A 25610-nucleotide genomic window follows, 5' to 3' on the forward strand; every position below is an offset into this window, starting at 1 on the left:
TCCTCATTTTTCTACCCTTTGAAAGATGGAAGGCTGAGTCAACCTTGAGCCCAGCTGTGGGCAGAGTTAACCTGCAATCCCGCTTTCTAACCACTGCACCACCAGGACTCTTAAATCAGTGAAGATTGACCTTTGAACAAAGGAAATGACTGCTTAGGGCTGTCTCACTGGAAAATAATATCTTTTTTTGGCTTGTCAAGCAATAGGAAGTCATGGTTGGCACAAAAAGTGGTCTTTGAATCAGATTCAAATTCTCAGTCTTATTGTCGAGCAGAAGAAAGTTCTATCTACCAAGTTATGTCATCTATAAATTGGGAACCAGACAGATATTTTAGCTCTGAGAGTCCTTATCTCTCTTTTCCAGCCTTCATTGCACAACTGGGGTCAGTTCTATCCAAATTCTTTTTGACTTCTCTGAAGTAATTAGATGAATGATATTTCAGGTTTAATCTGATACCTCGAGGCTGTGTCAAGAGGTAAATATGCATGAAATTCCTCTTCTTTCTTTTCATCCTACTTCTTTTCCCTCTTCCATGCCTTGTTAGCATTTACAAATGTTTCTATCGCTACCTTTCACCAGGCAATCATTAGGGAACAGGAACTCTTTTATTTCTCAGCATTTTAGTGAACATAAACAAATGCCAGCTTTCACTAATTGCCAAATATTACTTGCTGTAGGGCTCCACAGTTTTGTTTTCCTTATGATTTCAGCTCAAGCAATCTCAAACAGCTTCTGCTCCATTGTAACTGTGAGAGTGACAAATATTCCTGAGAGATTTTTTTGTGGTAAGCAGTTGGCAAGTATTCCTTAGAAAAGCCTGGGCTTTTAGTTGCACATTAATGGTTTATTAATGGTGTTTATTTGGAACTGCCAATCACCCCGGGCTCCTGGAATTAAAAAATGAAGTAGAAAAAAGGCCATATGTGTCTGTCAAACCTATGAAAAGCCCGGCTCTCGCAGGCATTTCAGATGCATTCTTTGTTCCATTGTTCTTAATAAGAAAAGAAATTCAAAAACAACCCATCTAATCAACTGTTTTTATTTTTAAAAAAAAACCAAAAAAAAAAACCTCTGAATTAACAAGCAACAACATTAAGCTATGGTGTGTGTATGTATGTATGTATGTATGTATGTGTGTGTGTGTATATATATATATATATATATATATATATATATATATATATATATATATATATTCATCAATAAATTATTTAACTTTACTTCCCATTTCAAGGAGATCCTTAAAATGTTATCAAAAACAATAACAATTTAAAATACAAAATATGTAATATTAATTAAATATGTTAAGTTATTCCGGCTTTTGAAACCAAAACATGCCCTGTTTTATGCCCTGTAATCCCTTAAATTGGAGTAGAGTTGGGCAACTGGATGCAGCTGAGCATTTACTGGTCGGATGCCCTTCCTGACACCAAGGAGAGTTCGTAGCAAACCAAAATACATCCATGTATATTCAGGCATCAGAGAGAAAAAAACAGCTGGGATAGATATAAAAACACCAAAATTAGAATTCACAGTCAGCAACAGGAATAACACCAACAAATAAGAACCTACAAATAAGTGTGGAAGACCTTGAGGGATGAGAAGAAGAGATGGTGCCTAGGACGCAATCCAACAAGAGAAGGAGAGACCCCCCTGGTAGCTTTCTAATCAGAAAAATAAATTTAGGAAGGACCCTAATGGATCAAGCAGTTAAAAGTGGCAATGGGAAGTTTGTACACCCTGCCCTCACCCACTTGCTCATCTCTTTCCTGTGCATGACAATTGTCTACTACCTTTCCTCCCCGCTTTCTCTAACTATTTATGGCAGGGTGCAAGCAGAACTGAAGATGGCAGATCTGACAGATAATCATATTCCTTAGGTCTGTATAGCCTTGTCTTCTGTCACTGGCAGTGTCTTTTTAGTGATTCAAGCACAAGTTTTCTACCTTACCCTTTCATAATTTAGTATGCCAGGAACTGAATTTCCGTATCTATTGTTTTCTGAAAATATTGGAATCTGTGGGTAGAGTCCCAGAGTAATGCAGAATGTTTTCCTCCTGGTTCAAAGGAATCTGATCTTTCTTTTTCGTTCTATAAAGAATTTCTGCAGCAATTGCCAGAAACTTCCACAAGAAGCCTTTTTAAGTATCAAGTAACGTGTTCTTGCAATATATAAAACAGTCGTGTAGATTTATTTGAAGGAAAAACCCATACCAACACCACTGAATTATTTGATAATGTGATTTATATTACAATCAGACAGCCATCCGCCTAGGAAGTCTAATAGAGATGGCTTTTGAAAGAAAATTACAAGGAAAAAAATAACCTTTCCTATTCAGAAAAAAAAACCCTGTTCATGCAGAATATCCTAAGAAATATTAACTTTTCTAATATCATCCAGCTTGTAGTTTTGGGCTGAGAATTTGTTAATTTAATAATTTATTATGCCATTTTTCCTCAAAAATAAGACCCTGTCTTATATATATTTTTTTTGCCACCAAAAAAGACACGAGGTCTTATTTTCAGGGGATGTCATCCACTGACAAACCTCACTTGCGTGCGTCACTCCCTGGCCTCCTTTTTACTGTCAGAAGCCTTCAGGAACATCTTCTGTGGCCAGCAAGGCTTTCCTGAAGGCCTCTGCAGCTGATAACAGAGCTCTGGATCAATCTGGAGCTTTGTTATCAGCTACAGAGGCCTTCAGGAAAGCCTTGCCAGTCTTAAAGGCTGCAGAAGAAAAGACCAGCAAGTCAGATGTCCAGGTGTGTGAGGCCTGGCTACAACTGTCCCAAAGTAAGTAGTAGGGCAACTCCACACACACACCCATCCCCACCCTAATTTAAATTTTACCCGTGCACTCTGGGGTGGGCAGGATCTTAATTAGGGCTTATTTTGGGGGTGGGTAGGGTTTATATTGGGCTCATGTATAAAAATCAAGCTAGGACTTACTTTCAGGGTAGGTCATACTTTGGGGAAAACAGGGTATATCCCACTTTCCCCTGTAGCGTATACTCAAGATTAGCCCACTTTTATATCCTGTACATGAGTAAAATAATGCATGCATCTACCTGCCTATATTCTAATAATCACCTGTGTGATTTATCAAGATTCTTCCTCTGTGATCTTTGTAATGAAGTGTGGGAATGGCCTTGGTAGACAAGAGGAAAAAACCACAGGTTGGAAATGGTCAGATAAAATAGAGCCCTAATAGATTAGGAATGTGACTGTGGCAAAGAACTCAAAAATTGTAATGGTGAAAGGGGAGAAATGCACAGGTAGCCCTTACCTTACAACAGTTCAAAGTTACAACATCACTGAAAAAAAGTGACATAACCATTTTTCCCACTTACAGCCACTACAACATCCCCCTGGTCATGTGATCAAAATTCAGTTGCTTGGCAAAATACTCATATTTATGACGGTTGCATGTGATCACCTTTTGTGATCTTCTGAGAACAAAGTCGATGGGAAAGCCAAATTCACTTAACAACCATATTACTAATTTAACAGTTGCAGTGATTGACTTAACAACTGTGGCAAGGTCATAAAATGGGGCAACACTCACTTGTTTCACTTAGCAACTGAAATTTTAAGTCAAGGACTACTTGTACTTCCAGACTTGAAAGATTCTGTGGATATAACCAATAAAGATAAAGTTACTACTTTTGGATGTTCTTCCCTGGACTAGCTCACAAGGCTGACAGTCTTTAATGATGGAATACAGGCAGATGAAACGTATATATCAGGCAGAGATACCTGCATAATCAGAGTCTTTGGAGAAAAAAGTGGTGTTGTATTGTCACAATACAACCAACATACTATATGTGTATATCATATGTGCTTTGGATCACAGGATAGACATACAAAAGAAGTGGACCTTTCATCACTGCCTTTTCTAATCTGCACTTTTACTCCACATGGAATATAATCTTAACTTTGAAAAAAAAAAAACTTAAAAAAAATATTTTTAAAGCCTCCAACTCAGCAAATGTAGGTGGCATGACATCTGTAACTAAGGTTTCTACAATCCTTTGTCTACTTATTAAAATTGTTCTAGAAAGAAAGAATGACAATATCCTATCCTACTTTCTAAACAGTAGTTTAGGAAGAAGGAAAAGGAAATTAGGACAAGGAACAGAAATGAGCAAAAAGCACCTTCTCTTCAGTAAATGTCTATAAATGTCTTCACTGTTTGGGAGACAATGGGTTCATCCTCAACCCCTTTTATAATTTTTACAACAGCATGAAATCACATTTACTAGTTCTTTAGCTGGTGTTGGCCTTCATGTACTTGAGTTCCTCCCAAGAATTTAGGACACTGTAAATTATCAATATAGTATATATATGGAGCCAAGCATTGTGGCCCTTTTCAATTGACAGATGGAAATTTTGTAAATGTACAGATTTTCAAGGTCCTGTCCAAGGTTTTGGGGGGACTCATTTCAGAATGCAGAGGCCCATTTGAGGCCCTGGGATGTCTCTATCCCTTCAGTTTCTGAAGCTAATCTCATCTTAGATCCAATTGTGTATATAACCTCCATTTTGCCCAGCCATTCTCCTTCCCTAAGTTTTATGGCCTGCTCTTCCTTTCTCCAGCATTGCCTAATGTCAGACTCAAACAACCAAAAAGAAGACATGGAGCTACCTCTGGTAGTTTATTATTATTATTATTCATCTACAGCAGGGATGTCAAACTCGATTTCACTGAGGTCCGCATCAGGGTTGTGTTTAACCTTGGAGTGGGCATGGCCTGGGGGGGTCTGGCCAGCTCAACATAACTCATGTCACGGTGGCCCGAGCACCTTCTGCCCTCCCGAGCTCCATTTTCCCTGGCAGAGGCACTGTGGGCTGGTCCTTTGCTATTTCCATGGAGGCCCTACAGGCCAAATCTAAGCACCCCGTGGGCCAGATCTGGCCCCCAGGCCTTTAGTTCGACATCCCTGATCTACAGAATCTTGCCAGAGTAAGGCAATTAACTGTATAACTATATACTCTGTGAATTGCTAGGAAAAGTCTATCCTTGCCCTCTTCCTGCCTTCCAGATATTCCAAGCTCCACAGCCTCTTTCCCTTCTGGGAAACCCTCCCCTCTGCAAGTCCACACTATATTCCACCACACTGCCAGGCTTATATTTCTTCCACCAGGTTTGATGTCCCATCTGTTACTATAGTTGTTGTTGTTTTTTTAAGTTATTATTATTTTTTAAATTACCTTATATGCATGCCAGTTACTGAGAAGCACCTAGCCAGTTAAGCCAAACTTTTTCTGATATAAGAATAGTCTGAACAAAAATATAAGTACAAAAAGTCAACCAATAAATAACTTGCTCAATTTAAAATCAATAAGTACTTGTGTTGGGCGTCCCCTTGGAAACATACCCTCTTCTTGACACTTGGTGTGGAAAAGGGGTTTATGCCTCTTTTGTTCCAAATGAAATGAACAATTAAAGAGACAGTGTATAGACAATAAGGAAGATAAACCTTGATGGAGATATGGAAGATCCATTATTAGGGCAATGAGGGATAAAATATATTCTAAGTGTGCAATAGACAGCTAGTATGCATAAGCAGCTCAGAGAAATGTCTCCCTAAATTACTGAAGTACAGGAAAGCAGAGATGGCACAGTACGATCAGACTTGCAAAATTCTTTCATCATAGACAATCTCAATAAAATTAATTTTAGCTTTTCCATGGAGTTGATTCCTTGGTCTGGTCTATCTAATGGCACTATCGTCAATCTAGCAATCTTCTTTTTCAATCTTGTATTATGTTTTAAGATAGGCTGAAGCTCTCATGTTTGTTACAGGAAATAGCCTTGGATCCTCAGGCCACACCTTACTGCAATGTTGTTGCAACACCAACAACAAATGGATGTACAAATAACCAACTCACAAAATGACAAAATGCAACTAACACAACAGATGGGACAGAAGCTACCCCTTGTCAAGGCTAGCAATAAATCTTCCATCTCCTTTACACTCTAGTGCAGGGGTGTCAAACTCAAGGCCCACAGGCCAAATCCATCCAGGCAGGGTACTTAGATCTAGCCTGTGGGGCCGACCTGGAAACAGTGAAGGACCAGCCCGTGGAGCCTCCACCAGCAAAAATGGAGCTAGGGAGGGTCACGGGTGGCCGTCCCAAGCTCCATTTTCACTGACAGAGGGCTGCAGGAGTCTGTCACAGTCAAAAACAGAGCTTGAGAGCCTGTTTTCACTGGCAGAGTGCCCGGGCCACCATAGGCACCCCAAACTAGAGTGACATTGAGCTGGCCATGCCCACCCGGGTCCAACAAAGTAAAACACAGCCCTGATGTGGCCCTCAATGCTATTAAGTTTGACACCCCTGCTCTAGTGAGAAAGTGACAGAGTGGATAAAATTTGTGAAATCATTTTGCAGGCATTAGTTCAGTTTAAGGCAATGTTTCCACCTCCACATGGCTGTGTTCCCCCTTTTTTTAATGCTAGTGATTTGAAAACAATCCCCTTTTTCACTCATAGAAGGGCTCTCAGCAGTTTGAAACTGACTGGGGTACAAAGTTAGGTTCATGTTTCTACGGTAGTTTGTGTACTGTGCAGAGAAGGGAAGAAAGAATGGAGATCTGAATGGGTGCATCTATTTCAATCCCATTGCTAAGGTTGAAAGCATGAGGGAGGGAGAATTGTGTTACTAAATAGCAGGAGTTGCAAAAAGGTGGAATGAAGGAGGATGGAAGCACTGTGGCTGGAAGGAGCTCTTCTCTTCCAATCTCTTAGTAAATTAAAGGAGAATGTTTGTAGCTCAGGGTTGAAATGGGGAGTCCTTGGTGCTCTCTGAGCTTGCTTGTTTCCTTGCAAACGTTTCCTTAACAAACGAAGTAACATCATCAGTGATAGTAAGGAGTGATGTTTACTGTCATTTTATATTCTGGTGACTTCCCTCTCCATATGGGTGGAGGAAGATCTAGAGATTCTTTGGTTGGGCTGTTTACAGATGGATCTTTTGCATCAGTATTGTTTACTTGGGTATCGTCTACTTGATTGTTGGTCTGAAGTTAACCTTGGAGTTAATCTATGCTGATCTGGGTGCTGATTACTGGTGGAGAGACGTGTCACCAGAACATAGACAGCAAACAGCATTTCTTACTAGCACTGAGGATGTTACCTAGTTAGGGTAATGAAACATCTGCAAGAAAACAAGCAAGCTCAGAGAACACCAATGACCCCTCTTAGTAATTTTCACAGAGCAAGCAAATGCTCACAAAACATCTGTTGTAGCGATTCTCTTCTATGGAAAGGTAGCTCCTGTTCTGCAGCTGACTGACCCAACTCAACATTTCAGTCTGTCTGACATCTTCCAGAATCATTCATCTTTAATCTCTAATGAGAAATCAATCTAGCTATCCAGTGGAAAAGTTTGCATCAGTTTTGACTTCTGTCCAGTCGTGCTTTCTCTTTGACACAATATCTTCCTTCCTGCTATATGAAATCATCCCTGGGAAAGACTTAATTTTCGGAAAGCAGGAAGTGTCCAGGACAGCGGTAGCACTAGTTAAATGTTCTCAGTTGAAAGTGAAATAGATCAAGCAGCTCACGAGCCTTAATTGTGATTACACTTTATTGCTGCTTAGACGATTAAGTGCTTAAATTAGCAGGTAACGGGATATATATTCTTAACGGCAAGGAAGAGCTAATCATGCCTTCGCTAAATATTTCAGCCCAGTTCCAATAATCTCATGGAGGAAAGTTAATGGCCCCAATCCGAGCAAAGCTCGCCTGCGGAAGTCCCAAGCGGTGCTCGAAATCCCAAACGTGCAGCTAGAAGATGCAGGGACATATGAATGCAAAGCTGAGAACTCTCGGGGAAGGAATGTCTTCCGAGGACAGTTGCAAATATACAGTAAGTTTTATAATTAATCTCTTGTACATAGCAGGGTTGTTCTCTTACCAAGTGTTAATTTGCCTCAATGCTTGAATGTATACGTTCAGACATGCATCTCTGACATTTGATGGAATCGGTTTTCATTTTGGGTGCATTTCAGCCAGAAATAATTTTATGAATGAAGGCAAATATACGTGTCCAAGGATAATGTTGCAAGTTCCAATCTGGTGCCTTCCTATTGGTTGACTGATGTTGATGGCTGGCAATTGGCTGCTGTTTCCTTGTGTTGCCCTTGTCAGTCAACAGAAATGTGGATTTACCACCAGCTTATCAGGTACTTTAGAAGTGTAAAAGTAAAGAAGGGACTTTCTATCATTTATGGTGGACATGTGATAACCCCCCCCCCCCCCCAAATTGAAGCATGATTCATATTCCAATGCAGAAAATTTTGAAAATGAAGGTAAAAATAAAACCAAAAACTTTCCTTTTGGGGCCTAAAGACTTGGAGTAAAACATTGGAACTTTGACACTGTATATGTTGACGGCAGCAAGATTATTATATGCACAAAAATGGAAGGACACTTTGATTCCTACCGTGGATGAAGGGCTGCAGAAGCTGATGGCGTTGGCTGAAATGGCCAAATTGACTATTTTGATTAAAGCAAAGTATATAAGTACTTTGGTTTCCGCATGAACTTTGTGAACTTCCGAACTTTGTGCTTGAAGTGGAAAAGAATGAAACTTTGATTTTGGGTTTTACCGACCAGGTTGATAGATCCCTACAGAAATGGCTGGTTGTTCTTCTTATGGAAAAACAAAAAGTTGTGGTTTGATGTTAATGCCTTATTTTACTTCAAGAGAGAGTCGGAAGTCAACATTTCTTTTTCTTCTGGTCCTTCCCTTTCTCCCTCCACCCATTGCTTTCCTATTTACTTTCGCATTTTGTATCTTATTTTATTTTGTACCTCAATAAAAATGTCAAATGAAGGTTCTTAGGAGCTGAGGGTTTGGCAGAAAAGGAAACAACAGCCAACTGACAGCCATCAACACCAGTTAACCAATAGGAAGGCACCACATAAAAAGCGACTCGAAGAATAGCTGAAAGCACTTATTGCAGTAGAAAGAAGTTCCCCAGGAATGGGCTCCAGCACAAGTCTGAAAGCTCGGAAGAGTAAACCTCTGATCCCAGTGATGGACATAGATCGGACCCTGCAGAAATAGCTTTGCTGGATACCATATATCAGTGGTGATTAACCTTTTCGGCACTGAGTACTGTAACAGTCGCGTGCGCTTGCCAGAAACCAAAAGAACAGCTCCTGGTGTGCGCATGCATGCTGGCCACCTGGGTCTTCTGGCTTCTAACACGCATGCGTGCATGTAGACCAGCTGGCTGGCTAGATTCTAACACGCATGTACGTGCCAGCCAGCTGGTCTCCGCACATGATTCGTGTTAGAAACTGGAAGACCAGGTAGCTGGCGCCCATGTGTGCACTGGAAGCTGCTCTTCCAATTTCCCGCACTGCCACATGCACGAAGACCAGCTACCTGGTGTGCGCAACAGCTGGCATGCCCAGAGAAATGGCTGTGTATGCCATTTCTGGCACATGTGCCATAGATTCACCATCACGGGCATATATCATTTTCGATGAGAATAATAGTCTCATCCTAAGGCCCAAAAGATGTTTCCTAAGCACTGTCTTCTACTGCTGTCTCTTTTCCGAAATGAAATTTTCTTTTAACCTGGAGCGAAGGTGAAGCAGCTGATAGAGGGTTGAACTAGGACATTAAGGAGCCAAGTCTGGCTACTCACTTTAATGAGTCAATGATCATTTCTACTCTTTCAGCAGAGGCAGACATTTGTTATTGCTCTATTTACACCCCCTTAGACAAGGAGCCTCAAGTCAGTTAACGTAAATGTAAAATGCAATTGTAAAGATTAAAAATATAAAGTATACTACTAAAAGCATAGTGAAATGTTAAATGCTGAAAAAAAGTGCAGGATCAAAATGAGCCTTCCTATACATCTGTGTGACCAAATGAATCATAATTAAAAGTAGATAGATGATTGATAGATAGATAGATAGATAGATAGATAGATAGATAGATAGATAGATAGATAGACAGACAGACAGACAGACAGACAGACAGATGATACATAGAGGTAGGTAGGTAAATAGATAGAGATACAAAGACAAAAAGAGAAAGAGAGAAAGAAGGAAGGAGAGGGAGGGAGGGAGGGAGGGAGGGAGGAAGGAAGGAAAGAAAGAAAGAAAGAAAGAAAGAAAGAAAGAAAGAAAGAAAGAAAGAAAGAAAGAAAGAAAGAAAGAAAGAAAGAAATTATATGAATAGCTTACTCAGGACATGTGATTCTGGGCAATATACAAAGGAAAAGGAAAAAAAAAAACCCAGAATCAAGCAATACAATATATCACATTAAAGCTTATTAAAATAATAAAATGGTGATTAGAACTGAAATCTTCTATAGCTCCATTCCCTGCTGTAATAATTAGTTTCCCCGCTTTGAACTCAGCCTGGCAACCAGTGCAGATTCTTTTAGTCAGCATATGATCTTTGTATCCTATGTATACCAATTAGCAAACTCAGGAAAGCAGAGGCCTTCAAGTCAATAGTCAGTAAAACTACTGGGCTGATTCCTGTAACTGTGCAGAGGAGTCCCTGATGTTTTCTTGAACGAAGTGTCTTGCTTCTTCCTAGGGTTGGAAGTCACTGGTCCAAGGTCACCCAGCTGTTTTTGTGCCTAAGGCTAGACCCCATCTTGTCTTGGTTTCTGGCTGGTGCCTTACCAACCACATCAAACTAGCTTTTATTTAGCAGCTTACCTTCTGCATTTTTGTCTTTGTTACGCTTTCCAAGAATAGATCACATAGAATAGGTAGTCAGGCTGGGATGTAATCTCAGTATAGATCAGGGTATAGTTAAACTCAAAGCCTGAGGGCCAGATCCCGCCCATGGGGTGCTTAGATCTGGCCCATGGGGCTGCCATGGAAAAAGCAAAGGATGGGACCATGGTGCCTTTACCAGAAAAAATAGGTCCCAAGCTCCCTTTCTGCTGCCAGAGAGTTGCAGCAGACTGTCACAGTCAAAAAACGGAGCTCAGGAGCCTTGACACGAGTGATGTCCATCCTGACCACACCCACTCTGTCCCCCTGAGGTCAAACACAACCCTGATGCGGCCCTCAATGAAATCAAGCTTGATCTCCCCTGGTATAGATTATTATCAACTAATCTCAATTTAGAAAGGGTTGAAAGTGAGTCACTAAGCGTAACTGTGCAAATATATCCTGTATCACAGCCTCACCCTGTCTATTCAGTGATAGTTGAGGATTTCCTGCCACCAACATTCTCAATATATAATCTTTCCTGCTCTTCCAAAACAGGCTGAACCTCAATCCTCAGATCCAATTCCAACAGCACCTCCATCTTGTCACAATTTAATTTTAGTTAGTTCACCCTCCTCAAATTTAGACAGCATTCAAAGGTACAGGTTGCTTCCTTGGTGTTGGATGATGAAAAGTGATAGAGCGGTATTTCATATAATAGTTCCTCTTCCAAAGCTCCAGATGAATCCCCTCAGTGGTTTAATGGAAATGTTCCAGCTTTATGCACCCATGTCATCCCTCATTTACATTCCCTTTTATCAGTCTGATAAAAGAAGACCTAATATTAAGGACATATGGATTACTATAAATCTGGTCAGTTTTACTCTTTTCATTAGAAGGGCTGCATTTTACTCTGTCAGATAATTTTTATCCTAATTTTTAAAAGATCTGTAAAAAGAATTTGTCAGGTTTCCCAGTAACAGACCCAATGCAATCAAACCCGTGAGGCCTAGGTGTTCCTCAAAGTACAGATTTATTAGGCACCTCATATTGGTACATCTGGTGAAAACCCGACTCTAAAGATCCTGTGGTTTTTCCACCCAAATTAAAAGTCAAAGTTTGTTTCCCAGTCCACATGTCCATCACATGGTCCAATCCAGTCACAGCCCCAACCTCAGTTGGTTCCATTCAGAGATGGCATTCAGCAGGTTCTGACCAGTTCTGGAGAACCGGTAGCGGAAATTTTGAGTAGTTCAGAGAACCAGCAAATACCAACTCTGACTGGCCCCGCCTCCATCTATTCTCTGCCTCCCAAGTCCCAGCTGATCGGCTGGGTCTTCTTTGGTTGTCCTGCACAGCAGAATGGAGCTGGACAGCAGGTTAATGGGGTGGGGATGAAATAGGATTTTGCAGTATCCTGCCCCCAGGAATGAGGAGGGAATGGAGATTTTACGGTATCCTTCCCCTGTCTCGCTCACTAAGCCTTGCCCACCAAGCCACACCCACAGAACTGGTAGTAAAAATAAATTATTTGTAGTTCAGAATTAAAATGAGATGTCCTTGGTGTTCTCTAAGCTTGGTTCTTCATCAAGGGCTCACACACACACACACACACACACACATACAATCAATCAATCAATGATATTATCAAGTTAGTGAAATGAAAAAAAAAATCCAGATAAACCAACTCCTTCTGGAGTTTCAGGTGAAATATTATTTAACATTGCTGGATTCAGAAATGGCTTTTTGAGGAGGGACCAGACGTGGTATTCAGCAGGTTCTGACCAGTTCTGGAGAACCAGTAGTGGAAATTTTGAGTACTTTGGAGAATCGGTAAATACCACCTCTAATTGGCCCCACCCCCATCTATTTACTGCCTCCTGAGTCCCAGCTGATTGGCTGGATCTTCTTTGTTGCCCTGCCCAGGAGAACAGAACTGGAAAGCAGGCTAGTCAGTGGGGGAGGGAATGGAGATTTTACAGTATCCTTCCCCTGCCACACTCACCAAGCCATGCCCAGAGAACAGGTAGTAAAAATATTTGAATCCCACCACCGGGAGGGACTACTGCTGTTTCCTTCAAAGCAAGGGGGGCTGCTCTCTCATTCATGAATGAAGCCAAGAGCAAGCCACTATGGGGGAACTAGAGGCACAAGGATACAGAAATACTGACAGAAGACCCCTATCTGCTTCCTGGAGACTCATTGGAAAACTCTTCCCAGATAATTGGTCAAGAGTTCACTGCACAGGCAGAATCCAACTCTGAATGGATGCAAGTAGTTTTTTCTATCACATACCCAGAATATTCTTTGCAGCAGCCCTTCAGCAAGCATCTTTCCCTAATGTATGGGTTTATTAATATCAAATTCCTGAGAAATCATGATCTTGAATACAAATATCCTTTTCTTACTACCGTACTTTCTGCATACAATTTGGAGAAACACAGTGTCTTTTTCAGACACGTTCCTCATAAATAAATTTTTGGAAACCGATTTTCAGCTTGAGAAAAAGAGAAGTAAGACACTTCAGGAGGTATTAATAAGTTTGCCTCAGAAAAATTGAGCTTTTATTCATATGAAATATGTATATATTGTGACTCTTCTATGGCGCTTGGCTGTTGTTAGTTGCAAAGTTGTGTCTGACCTATCGCGACCCCATGGACAACGTTCCTCCAGGCCTTCCTATTCTCTACTATCTCCTGGACCCCATTTAAGCTCATGCCAACTGCTTCAGTGACTCCATCCAGCCACCTCTGTTGTCTCATTTTTCTTTTGCCCTCAACTGTTCCTAGCATTAGGTTCTTCTCCAGTGAGTCCTTCTCATTAGGTGGCCAAAGTATTTTGTATGGCGCTTGGTAGCAATACAATTAACCAATGCTTTGAGCTTCCTTCCTTCCTTCCACCGTTCCTGCCTCCCTCCCTCCCTCCCTGCTTGCTTTAACCATCTCCTTTTCCTTGTTTCTCCCTCTGTCTTCCTTTCCAATTTCTCCTTCCTTTCCATGCAGCTGTATCTCCTTTGTGGTTTTCAAATAAAACTTATGTTAACAGTCTCCCATGGGCATTATACCATATCTTCCTTAGTGCCACTGGCTTGTAAATAATCAACCACCCCCTTTACCCTTTGGGTAGCTTCAAACTGGGTTTGTGGATTACAGCTGGCATTAGAAGAAACGCTCTGATTTACATTCATCCTTCGGTACTAGCTCTTCCATCTTCCTCAGCCATGCTCAGTTTGTCAGCTGGATTGGATCCAGCTCACTGGAGATGCTCTCGGCAATGCCTGGAATGCACCGAGGCAGCCCTGTCTGCTTTTCTGTAATCACAGGTTAATTTGATTCCCCATCATATCTAATGCAAAAAAACAGATGTATTCGGGTTGCTTGATGCAGCTGACAATTTGGAATTATCATTGCATCTGTCTCACCCACTTGGCATGACATGCTTCCCTATTAATGATAAAAATGACTTCCTGTTGGATGTTGCTAGGCCTGCTCTGTTTTGTCCATTCCAATCTGCATTCCCCACCTGCATATTATTATTTTTCTGTTAACAACAGTGATAATAGAATAGAATAGAATAGAATAGAATAGAATAGAATAGAATAGAATAGAATAGAGTAGAATAGAATAGAGTAGAGTAGGGTAGGGTAGGGTAGGGTAGGGTAGGGTAGGGTAGGGTAGGGTAGAGTAGAATAGAATAGAATAGAATAGAATAGAATAGAATAGAATAGAATAGAATAGAATAACAGAGTTGAAAGGGACTTTAGAGGTCTTCTAGCCCAACTCCCTGCTTAGGCAGGAAACCTTGTACCATTTCAGACAAATAGTTGTCCAAACTCTTCTTAAAAACTTCCTGTGTTGGAGCATTCACAACTTCTGGAGGCAAGTTGTTCCACTGATTAATGGTTCTAACCGTCAGAAAATTTCTCGTTAGTTCCAAGTTTCTTCTCTCCTTGATTAGTTTCCACCGGTTGCTTCTTATCCTGCCCTCTGGTGCTCAGAATAGCTTGACTCCCTCTACTTTGTGGCAGCCCCTGAATTTGTCTCCCCTTCCCCCATTATTCAGACTCTGCTCAATTGTGGCCCAATGAGTGACTTATAATAATCTTACTGAATGTCTGAATGCCTGTTTTGGTCACAATAGTAAAAAGAAGTTGAGACAATGGAAAGAATGCAGAGAAGAGCAATTAGGATGATTAGGGGGCTGGAGGCTACAACTTATCAAGAACAGTTGCAGGAATTGAGTATGTCTAGGCTTGTGAAAAGATTGGGGTGACATGATAGCAGTCTTCCAGTATTTGAGGAGATACCACAAAGATGTGGGGGTCAACCTATTTTCTAAAGCACCAGAATGCAAGACCAAAAAAAAAAGATGAAAAATAATACAAGGAAAGAAGCAACCTGGAACTAAGGAGAAATTTCCTGACAGTGAGAACAATTAACCAGTGGAATGGCTTGCTTTCAGAAATGGTGGGTGCCCCATCATTGGAGGCTTTTAAGAAGAGACAAGACAGTCACCTGTCTGAAATGGTATAGGGCCTCCTGCTTGAGCAAAGGATTGGATCAGAAGACCTCCAAGGTCCCTTTCCAACTCTATTATTCTATGTTATTCTATGCCTATATTTCAGATGAACGTTTCTAGAAAATATTTTAGAGGCCTACCCTACACGACGGCTAAAACCGGGAAAAAATATGCTTCTTTTTTCTGCCTTACTGCCATAACTTTGCTTATTCTTGCCTCCAGCCTATGGGTCAGACAGACTCAAGCCATCCTTAGCTCTTCTGATGTTAAAGTAGATCTTCTCATTGATTCCAACATCAACCTTGGGCATGCTCAAACTGTATAACATTGATTAATTTTTGTCACCCATGGCTTTTAAGGGAAGTTAAGGAAATTGTAAATTGAGACAATAGTAGCAGAATATGGATCAGAATTGGGGAGCACAAATTTCAATGCTGGTATAGTTTTCCATTGATTTAACAATGACTGAGAAATCCTTTACCTGGGCCAGGCATAAGCCTTAAGTTCATGCCAGACTTCTGGATGTTTATCAGTTTAAGTTCTAACTTGTCCATATCTGGATAAGAGATGGCTACTGTACTGGCAATAAAAAGCAAAGAGAAAACATATTGGAATTATCTGAACTATGAATCAAAAACAGAGACATATGGGTGACATGAACACCTTGATAAAATACTTGAGCAGAACATGACTCAGGTTCCTAAACTCTGCTCACCTTCAAAGGCTGATCCAATCTCCCATAGTAGAGGTAAAGATTCCCTTGCACATATGTTTCCAGCTCTAGGGGAAGGTGCTCATATCCATTACAAAGCCGAAGAGCCAGCACTGTCCGAAGATATCTCCATGGTCATGTGGCCAGAATGAGTAAATGCCAAAGGTACACAGAACGGTGTTACCTTCCCACCAAAGTCATCCCTACTTTTTTACTTGCATTTTTACATGCTTAAGAACTGCTAGGTTGACAGAAGCTGGGACAAGTAATGGGAGCCCACACCGTTACGTGATGCTAGGGATTCGAACCGCTGAACTGCTGACCTTTCTGACTAACAAGCTCAGCGTCTTATCCATCCATAGGCATCCTCTAAATCAGGGGTCTTCAAAGTTGACAGCTTTAAGGCTTGAGGTCTTCAACTCCCATAATTCCTCCTCCAGTCATGGTAGCTCAGGAATTCTGAGAGTTGAAGTCCACAAGTCTTAAACTTGTCAAGTTTGAAGTCCCTTGTTCTAAATCCATACTCCAAGACCAATAATGGTCCTTTAAAAAAAAACAGCAATCAAAATCGCCACTACAAAATTCATTTCAAGGTTGGTACCCTTGAATTATTTCAAACAGTATTTTGGTAAACCTGTGCCAAGAAAACAGTCCAGGCTGAATGTTTTGTCAGGACTAGCTTAATGTTCTCAAATAGATTTAATTAAAGTGAACAATTGACTGATATGCTTAGTCTCATTAATTTTTGCTTGGGCTTAAATTGTGAATAATGTGGGGAGGGGGTTTAAAGACAGAAGTGTTTGCTTGAGCAGTCTTTCATATAACAAGAAAATTGATTAATGCTAGCAATTTACCATAATTATGTTAACAATTTCTCTATTGCATGATTTTTTGTTTTTACAATATTTGACTATTGTTGTTGAGCATAACAAATTATTTATATCAATTTGATTTTTTTTACCCCAATTATTTGAATTACATACTTTTCAGTAGGATTTATGTATAACACACTGTGTCTCCTTTTCATTAACCTGAATGTCTTCAGGTCAAGCAGAATGTGGAACATCTAATGCTTGCCACTAATCCTCTCACTATCTTAACTGTGATACTCTTGCAGATGGTCCCATTTCTTCTCCTTCAACACATAGTTCTTCCTTCCTTCCTTCCTTCCTTCCTTCCTTCCTTCCTTCCTTCCTTCCTTCCTTCCTTCCTTCCTTCCTTCCTTCCTTCCTTCCCTTCCCTTCCCTTCCCTTCCCTTCCCTTCCCTTCCTTCCTCCGTCTCCCTCATTCTCTTTTCTTCTTTCATAGAGAAAAAGCTACGTAAGATTAGGTTAACAACTCTTAATGCCTTTTTGGCTATGTAGTTACAGTGGGCTCTAGCACTTAGGTCATTAGAGATGAGTACTCCAAGATCCTTGACAGAGTTTGGATTATCAACAAGGTCTTGACTATTCAGCCTGTATTTTATTTTCTGATTTTTTTTGCCAATATGTAAGACAGAGCATTTGTTTGTTGAGATTTGAAGTTGTCATTTGTTTGACCATTCTGATACATAGTCAAGATCTTTTTGAAGGGAAGCAGTATTATCTGTGGTGTTGAATAGCTTTACATCATCAGCGAAGATAATGCAGTTGCTCTTAATATGATCACAGAGTTCATTTATGTAGAGTATGAAGAGAGTTGGTCCTAGAACACTGCCTTGGGGACACCACTATTGACAGGTACAGAATTTGAAAGGACACTCCCAATTTTGACCATTTGTTGTCTGTTTGACAAGAATGCTTCTATCCAGTTATGCAGTTGTCCAGAGATACCATAAGATTTTAGTTTTAGGAGTAGTTTGTCATGTACCACTGAATCAAAGGCTTTACAGAAGTCTATGTAGATTGTGTCTATTGCTTTGCCCTGATTGAGTTGTGTAGTCCATAAGTTTTTGTAAGAGTTGCAGATTGCAGGATAGTTTTTTTCTGAAACCAAATTGTTTATTAAAGAGTAGGTTGTTTGTCTCTAAGTGGAGGATAATGGATTGGTTAATAATGGATTCCATAACTTTACAAGTGATGCAGCATAAAGAGATTGGTCTGTAATTTTCAACTAGGCTGGGGTCTCCCTTTTTGAAGATGGGGATGACCATGGCTTGTGACCATAATTTTGGCAAGGAGCTGGTCCAGAAAGATTTTTCAAAGATTATGCTTAGGGTTCGGCTATGGCAGTGGACAGCTTTTTTAAGAGATAAGCACATATTCCATCCAGTCCAATAGATAGAGATGGTTTTAGATTGCGTAGTGCTTTTTCAACATTGTCTTCTGTAAAATCGATATGTATTAGATCATTGTAGTTGTCTGTGGTTTGACTAGGAAATACTGGGCATGATCCATTGCTGTTTACAAATATTGAGCCAAAGAATGTGTTAAAGAGGTTGGCTTTAATGGTGTCATCATTGCAGTCTTTACCATTAGGTCCTTTCAGAGGTGGGATGGACCTTGAATCTTTTAGTTTGTTGTTTTCAAAATTGTAGAAAGCATGGGTGGAATTGGTGCGTAGAAGATTTTCCTCTTGTTTAATGTGATAATTGGTGCATTCAGTCTTTATCTGGTGGCATAAATTTTTGTATCGGCTTTTGAAGTTTGCAATGTGACCAGATTTGTTTTTGCACCAAAGTGATCTCTTTTTGGATTGAAGCGTCCTTATTGTTATGGGTAATCTGTTTTTCTGGTTTTTGGAGTTATTATTGGTACATATAGTTTGATGACTCTTTTGACTTTGAGTATTGCATCCAGTGAATAGAAATTGCCAATCAAGGGATGAGAGATCGTTGTCTATAAGATCATAGTTACCTTTTTTGAAGTTATAATTGGGATCACATTGTTGTGTTGATTTTTGTGTGGACGTATGTTGAGACAAAAGTCAATCATGCTGTGGTCACTGTTGAAAAGGGGTTCTTTAATTTGTATTCCGTAAATTGAATTCAAACTATTGCAGAAGATGAGATCGAGGCAGTTGTTAAGTCTAGTGTTGATGGTTACTAGTTGTTCCAGTCCCAGGTTTGTTACAGCATTGTAGAAGGTTGCATGTATGGGTTCAGTTTTACATTCATTTAGGGTCCAGTTAATGTGAGGTAGATTGAAGTCACCAAGAAAGATAAAAGTGTGTGGGCAGGATGTTGCCTATGTTAGTAGCATATTTAGTTTGTTTATATGTTCGATGTCATAATCAGGGGCTCTGTAACATAGTAAGAATCGAAATGTGATATTTAAGGACAGTTCACAGACAATGGTCTCAGGAAGAGCAAGCTCTTGGGTAACTTGGATGTTTTTTAAATGTAAGGACTTTTTATAGAAGACAGCAACACCACCTCCTCTATGAATTTCACAATCTGATCAGTAAACTTGATAGTCTCTTACTGTGATAATGGAGTCAGGAGAGATGCATTGAGCCATGTTTCACAGACAAATATGATGCCGAATTTAGCCATATTTAGTAAGAGGAGAAATTCAGTAATTTATTATATATTATATTTAGTAAGAGGGGAAATCCTTCCTCTGCCATGCCCACCAAGCAGTGCCCACAGAAACAGTAGTAAAAAAATTTGAATCCCACTACTGGACCTTGGAGGTCTTCTAGTCCATCCTCCTTCTCAAGCAAGAAACCCTATATCATTTCAGACAAATGGCTCTCCAATCTCTTCTTATAAACCTCCAGTGTTGGAGCACCCACAACTTCTGAAGGCAAGCCATTCCACTGACTAATTTTTCTCACTGTTAGAAAATTTCTCCTTAGTTCTAGATTGCTTCTCTCTTTGATTAGTTTCCATCCTTTGCTTCTTGTCCTGCTTTGGAAAATAGCTTGACTCCCTCTTCTAGCTCCTTAGATATTGGAACACTGCTATCCTGTCTCCCCTAGTCCTTCTTTTCATTAAACTAGACAAACACAATTTATGATGGATTTTTGAAGCAAGATTTTGAAACTGATCCTAACCTCATAGCTGGAGATTTATACAAAACATAAAATTGAGAATTTTTGCTTAAGTAAATGTTTTGTAAATGAGGTGGAATCCAGATATTCAACTGTGAAACTAGATTGGTTTGATCATTCTAAATCACATACAGTCATACATTGATGAGCCAAAACTTTTCCAATTTTTCTGGTCAAACCAGTGCATATAAACATTCCATAGTTCAACAGACCTCATTCCCATCTAGGTAAGGCTGTTCTATTTGTTATAACCATGACAGATGCTCAGAATAGGAAAGCTTTTCTTGAAGCCATTTAAATTCAAATTGAAGACTGGCCAAATACCAAATAGCATATATGATTCATTTTTAAATTCAGTCCAGTGTAATAACAGTTATTAAAGTGCTCCAGTGATTTCATTCTATCCAAAATAGATTCTGTGTTGGTTCTCAATTACCAACTTACACTGCCAAATATCTTATTTGGCACTCCATGATATTCAGGCTTCTGAACCTGTTAGACTTCAATGACATATCTAAGAGATTTGAACATTCTTCAGCAATTTGGATTAATGAGTTAACCCTTATTAATTTGAAAAAGCTTTTTTTTTTCTTGGCAGTTAGTATCAATAACATACAGGTGTTCTGTAGCTTGCACCATCAGCTGTCATTGTTAAAGTTTTATGAGGTGAATAGAGTTCGGAGTTAGCCTCATAGCTGAGGCTAATTCCAAATTCTATTAATATAATGTGTGATCCTAGTTCTTTGCTTTTTCTCTAAATGGACAAACTATGGTTATTTTTAACCAGAAGTCCCCAAACTTGGCAACTTTAAGACTTGTAGACTTCAACTCCTATGCTGGTTGGAGAATTCTGGGAGTCGAAGTCCACAAGTTTTAAAGTTGCCAAGTTTGGAGAACTCTGTGTTTAACTATGATTGCTGTAAAACCTCTTCAGGCTAAATTATACCAAAGCTGGCTTCTTTTTTTTTTCTAAATGTATTTACTGATAGACATAGATTCCTGATTATGCTACACAATAAATTTCATTTTATCTAAAATGTAAGTGGAAATGTTTGATAATCTTGTTCCTACTGTATGTCTGAGGACAAAGGAGGAATGAGTATGGAGAAATCCAGGAGGAACCAAAATTTCTTTTCATAGTAGCTCTCACAATGTTAAAACATAGTTTAATTTTACAGCTGAACACATCCAATGCTGTTGCAGTCTGTAATGTAAAAATAGGCTTGAAAACATGATTACAAATTGATTCATCCTTTTGAATTAAAGCTTTTGTCAAACCATAAAGCTGGTTAATCTAGACTATGGATTCAGAATGAGAGAAGCTATCAAGGAATTCTCATTCATTCTTCCCTTTGATTAATGGAGTTTCTGTCTGTCTGTTACAAATGAGGCCAAACTATATAAGATAGAAGTGTAATGTCAGCTGCCAATGAAGATGCCAAGTTCTATTTCAGAGTGGTGATCTTACACAGATCACTTTGAAGTGAAGAGAAGAGCAACCAGATACTAATTCCACTTTATAAAGCTTTAGTAACACCACAGTAGAATACTGCATCCAGTTTTGGTCACCAAGCTATAAAAAAAGAAAGAATGCAGAGAAGAGCAACCAAGATGATTCGGGGACAGGAGACTAAAACATATGAAGAACAGTTACAGGAACTGGGCATGGCTAGTCTAGTGAAGAGAAGGACCAGGGGAGACATGATAGCAGTCTTCCAATATTTGAGGGGCTACCACAGAAAGGGGTTCAAGCTATTTTCCAAGGCACTTGAAGGCCAGACAAGGAATAATGGATGGAAGCTGATCAAGGAGAGATTCAACCTAGAAATAAGGAGAAATTTTCTGACAGAGAGAACAACCTACCAGTGGAACAGCTTGCCTTGGGAGCTTCATCACTGGAGGCTTTCAAGAAAAGATTGGACTACCGTTTATCAGCAATGGTGTAGGGTCTCCTGCTTGGGTGGGGGAGTGGACTAGATCAGGGTCGCCAATCTTTTGGACCTCAGGGACCACCAAACTCATAATTTAAGATCCCAGGGACCACTAACCGGTTCTGTGGGCGGGGCCTAATTTGTGGGTATGGCTTGGTGGTCATGTTACTGGCTGGGCATGGCTTGTATGTATATATAAATATTTATATAAATATTGAATTTTTTTATAAAAAAGAGCAACTTTTATCCAAAATCAGCAAAGCAGGCAGATTGTGTTGCTCACAGAATCACAGAGACATTCAGACATCTATCTATCTGCCATTGACTAGCTCAGTCTGTCACATAAAATTTGCGAGCAAGCAAACTCACACAATTAACTCACAACACACCATGCATGTAAATATTGAAATTTTTATAAAAAAAGAGCAACTTTTACCTAAAATCAGACAAAGCAGGCAGGCAGATTGTGTTGCTCACAGAATCACAGATACTGTTATATGTTAAAGGAATGAGAGGCTAAACCAGAGCATTCACAAGTAAAGGCTTTATTCAACTGAATAAAGGGCTGTCGCGTCTGCATACTAACAAGCAGACATGCTCAGCGAACAGCGGCTGGCTCGACCTAGCAGCCGGCTTTTATAGCCGGCTGTCGAAGGGAGCCAGCCAATGGGAGCTGTAAACGCCCCCGCAGTATGGACGGACTTGATTGGGAACTTTGGTCAGTTCCAAGGACATAACACCCCTTCCCCCCAGATGCGAACATGAATAGTCTTTTAAATATGCAGGTGGTCTGTGCGAGCGCCCAGACCGGCGCAGTTCTGGTGAGTCACTGAGTGGACCAGAGTTCAGGGAATCAGGATTGGTGGGTGCTGGAGAGCGGGGTTGCTCTGGGACCTGATCAGGCGTCGGTGAATAGTCTCTGCCACCGGGTTGGTTTGTAGTATAGTCATTGTCCAGCAACCCGGTGGCATCGCTGGTCGGCAAGGCTGGCGTCTCTGGCGGACGGTCCCGGTTTACCGTCCGTTCCCCTCGCTCGGTCGGTGGTGACAGGTCCCTCAGATGGTCCCCGATCGGACTCTGGTGTGGCGACTGGATATCTACAGGAGTCCATGGTTCAGCATTGGCATGACCACTGTGGCGCTTCCTTATCTGATCGAGATGTCTCCGCCAAACTCGCCCGTCCTCCAGTTGGACTTGGTACGATCTCGGACCGGTGATGGCCACGACTCTCCTGGGTACCCATAGCGGATCGCCGGCGTAGTTCCTGACAAACACTGGGTCCTGCAACACAAAATCTCTGACCCTGCTGTCAGACCCGATAGGAGTGTCAGGGCAATAATGGGGATGCAGCCTGTCTAACACCGTTCTCAGGCGTCTGCCCATTAGGAGCTTGGCAGGAGACTTGTTTGTAACCGTACAGGGGGTCGTGTGTTGGCTCAAGAGAAAGCGGGAGAGCTTAGAGTGCCAGTCCTCTTGATTGAATCTGGCCAACGCCTCCTTTGTTGACCTAACGGCTCTCTCTGCCAACCCGTTGCTGGCAGGATGAAAGGGAGCCATTAAGATGTGCCGGATGCCCAGGTTGGTGACATACCGGCTGAATTCTGTAGATGTAAATTGGGGGCCATTGTCCGAGACTAGAGTGTCAGGCAGCCCGTGTGTTACAAATAAACGGGTCAGGGCTTGGGCAACTGCCCGGGTGGTGGTCATGGGTAGTAGGGCCACATCGATCCACTTGGAATACGAATCCACGACCACCAAGAATGTCTTGCCGTGCATTGGCCCGGCCAAGTCAATGTGCAGCCGTGACCACGGTGCGTTGGTACTCTCCCACTTGGTTGGGGTGGTAATTGGTGGTGCTGGCCTGGATTCCTGACAGGGTCGGCAAGAGCTTACCCATTTGGCGATCTCGTCGTCCATGCCCGGCCACCAGACGTAACTTCGAGCCAATGCCTTCATCCGGACGATGCCTGGGTGACCCTCGTGCAGCGCCTTCAGGACAGGTGTGCGCAGGGAGCTTGGAATGACGACTCTGGTTCCCCACAACAGGCAGCCCTGTAAACTGGAAAACTCTTGCTGGCGGGTTTTAAATGGTGTGAATTCAGTTGTAAAATTAGTGACCAGCCACCCCCTCCGTACCCAGTCCAGAACCTGGGCGATTGTTTTGTCTTTTTTGGAGTGAAAGGCGATGTCGCCTGAGGTGACAGGTAGTTTGAGCTCGCTGACATCAAAGATGGCATGGACCGGAGCCGGGTCCTCTACAGGGGTTGGCAGCGGGCAGCGGCTGAGGGCGTCGGCATGGCTTAGGTTTTTTCCCGGCCGGTGAACTAGTTTGTACAAGTAGGCCGCCAGGAATAAGGTCCACCTTGTCATCCTGGGTGACAAGACTTGGGGTGTTTGTTTGTCCCCCGACAGTAGCCCCAGAAGTGGCTTGTGATCTGTGATGAGTTCGAATTTGTGACCAAAAAGAAATTCATGGAATTTTTTTACCGCAGCAAGTGCGGCTAGAGCCTCTTTATCAATTTGGCTGTAATTATGCTCGGTTGGTGAAAAGGTTCTGGAAAAGAAAGCGATTGGTGCCTCGGAGCCGTTGGGGAGTCTGTGGCTTAAGACAGCCCCGATCCCGAAGGGGGATGCGTCTGCTGCTAAGACTAAAGGGAGGCGCTGGTCGAATTGGATTAGGACAGCGTCTGAGGTGAGCAGCGATTTGACTGCTTTAAAGGCATACTCCTCTTTGGGTCCCCAATGCCAAGGTGCGTTTTTGTCTAGAAGTCTGTGTAACGGTTCGGCTACTGACGCTTTGTGGGGTAGGAACGAAGCGTAGAAATTTAATAAGCCTAGGAAAGCCTGTAATTCAGACTTTGTGGAAGGCGTGGGTGCCTCGTGAATTGCTTTGACTTTAGATTCTACCGGTGGATGCCAGAGGCGTCTATTCTATACCCAAGAAAGTCCACCTGTTTAGTGGCGATGGCACACTTCTCCCTTTTAGTTTGAGGCCATGCTGTCTGAACTTGTCTAAAACCGCTCTGACTCTTTGGAAAAGTTGGGGCCTGTCCCTGGCTGAGACCAATATGTCGTCAAAATAAGGAACCACGCCAGGGAGGCCTTGAAGTATACGTTCCATTAATGACTGGAAAATGCCTGGGGCAACACTAACACCAAATTGGAGACGCCTGCACCTGAATGCCCCTCTGTGAGTGACAATAGTTTGTAAATCGGCCGTTTGACTGTCAACAGGAAACTGCTGATAAGCCTGAGACATATCCAATTTGGCGAAAATGGTGCCAGGCTCAAATGTGTGGAGTAAGTGCTGGATTACCGGGACTGGGTAAGCGCTAACCTGTAGGTAGCGGTTAATTGTGGTCTTATAATCAGAACAAATTCTTAAACTGCCATCCTTCTTAAGGGTGTGACAATTGGGGTTTCCCATTTAGCAAAATCCGTGGGCTCAATCACCCCCTGTTTGAGTAATTTGTCCAGTTCCGCGTCCAGTTTAGGGCGTAGCGCAAATGGTACTCTACGCGGTTTTAAATGGACGGGAACTGCTTGGGGGTCCACTGAAAAAGAAATGGGTGTGCCATTGTAACACCCTAATTCGTTGCTGAACACATCAGCGTAGTCTGCAAATAGGGAGTCTATGTCTGAAGTTGAGACAGCATGGACTCCCGTTAAGCTAAGACCGAGATAGGGGAACCAATCTAACCCCAACAGGCTAGGGAGGGCACCGTCAACAACCACTAAAGGCAGATGGCCTTTAAAGGATTTGAATTTAACGAGGA

At 41.5% G+C, this 25610-nt stretch overlaps 1 protein-coding gene across 1 annotated transcript in view; it reads left to right on the top strand.

The window, feature by feature from the left end:
• The window catches only part of CNTN5 (contactin 5), a 750248-nt gene that overhangs the window by 579451 nt on the left and 145187 nt on the right, over positions 1-25610 (top strand). Inside the window, exon 11 of the mRNA XM_087937063.1 lies at positions 7695-7876. Coding sequence (XP_087793189.1) covers positions 7695-7876 — 182 coding nt within the window. The remainder of the gene's footprint in view (positions 1-7694; positions 7877-25610) is intronic.

Source organism: Pseudonaja textilis, chromosome 7, assembly GCF_049901715.1.
Source record: "Pseudonaja textilis isolate UNSWEBS1 chromosome 7, rPseTex1.2, whole genome shotgun sequence".
Lineage (NCBI taxonomy): Eukaryota > Metazoa > Chordata > Lepidosauria > Squamata > Elapidae > Pseudonaja > Pseudonaja textilis.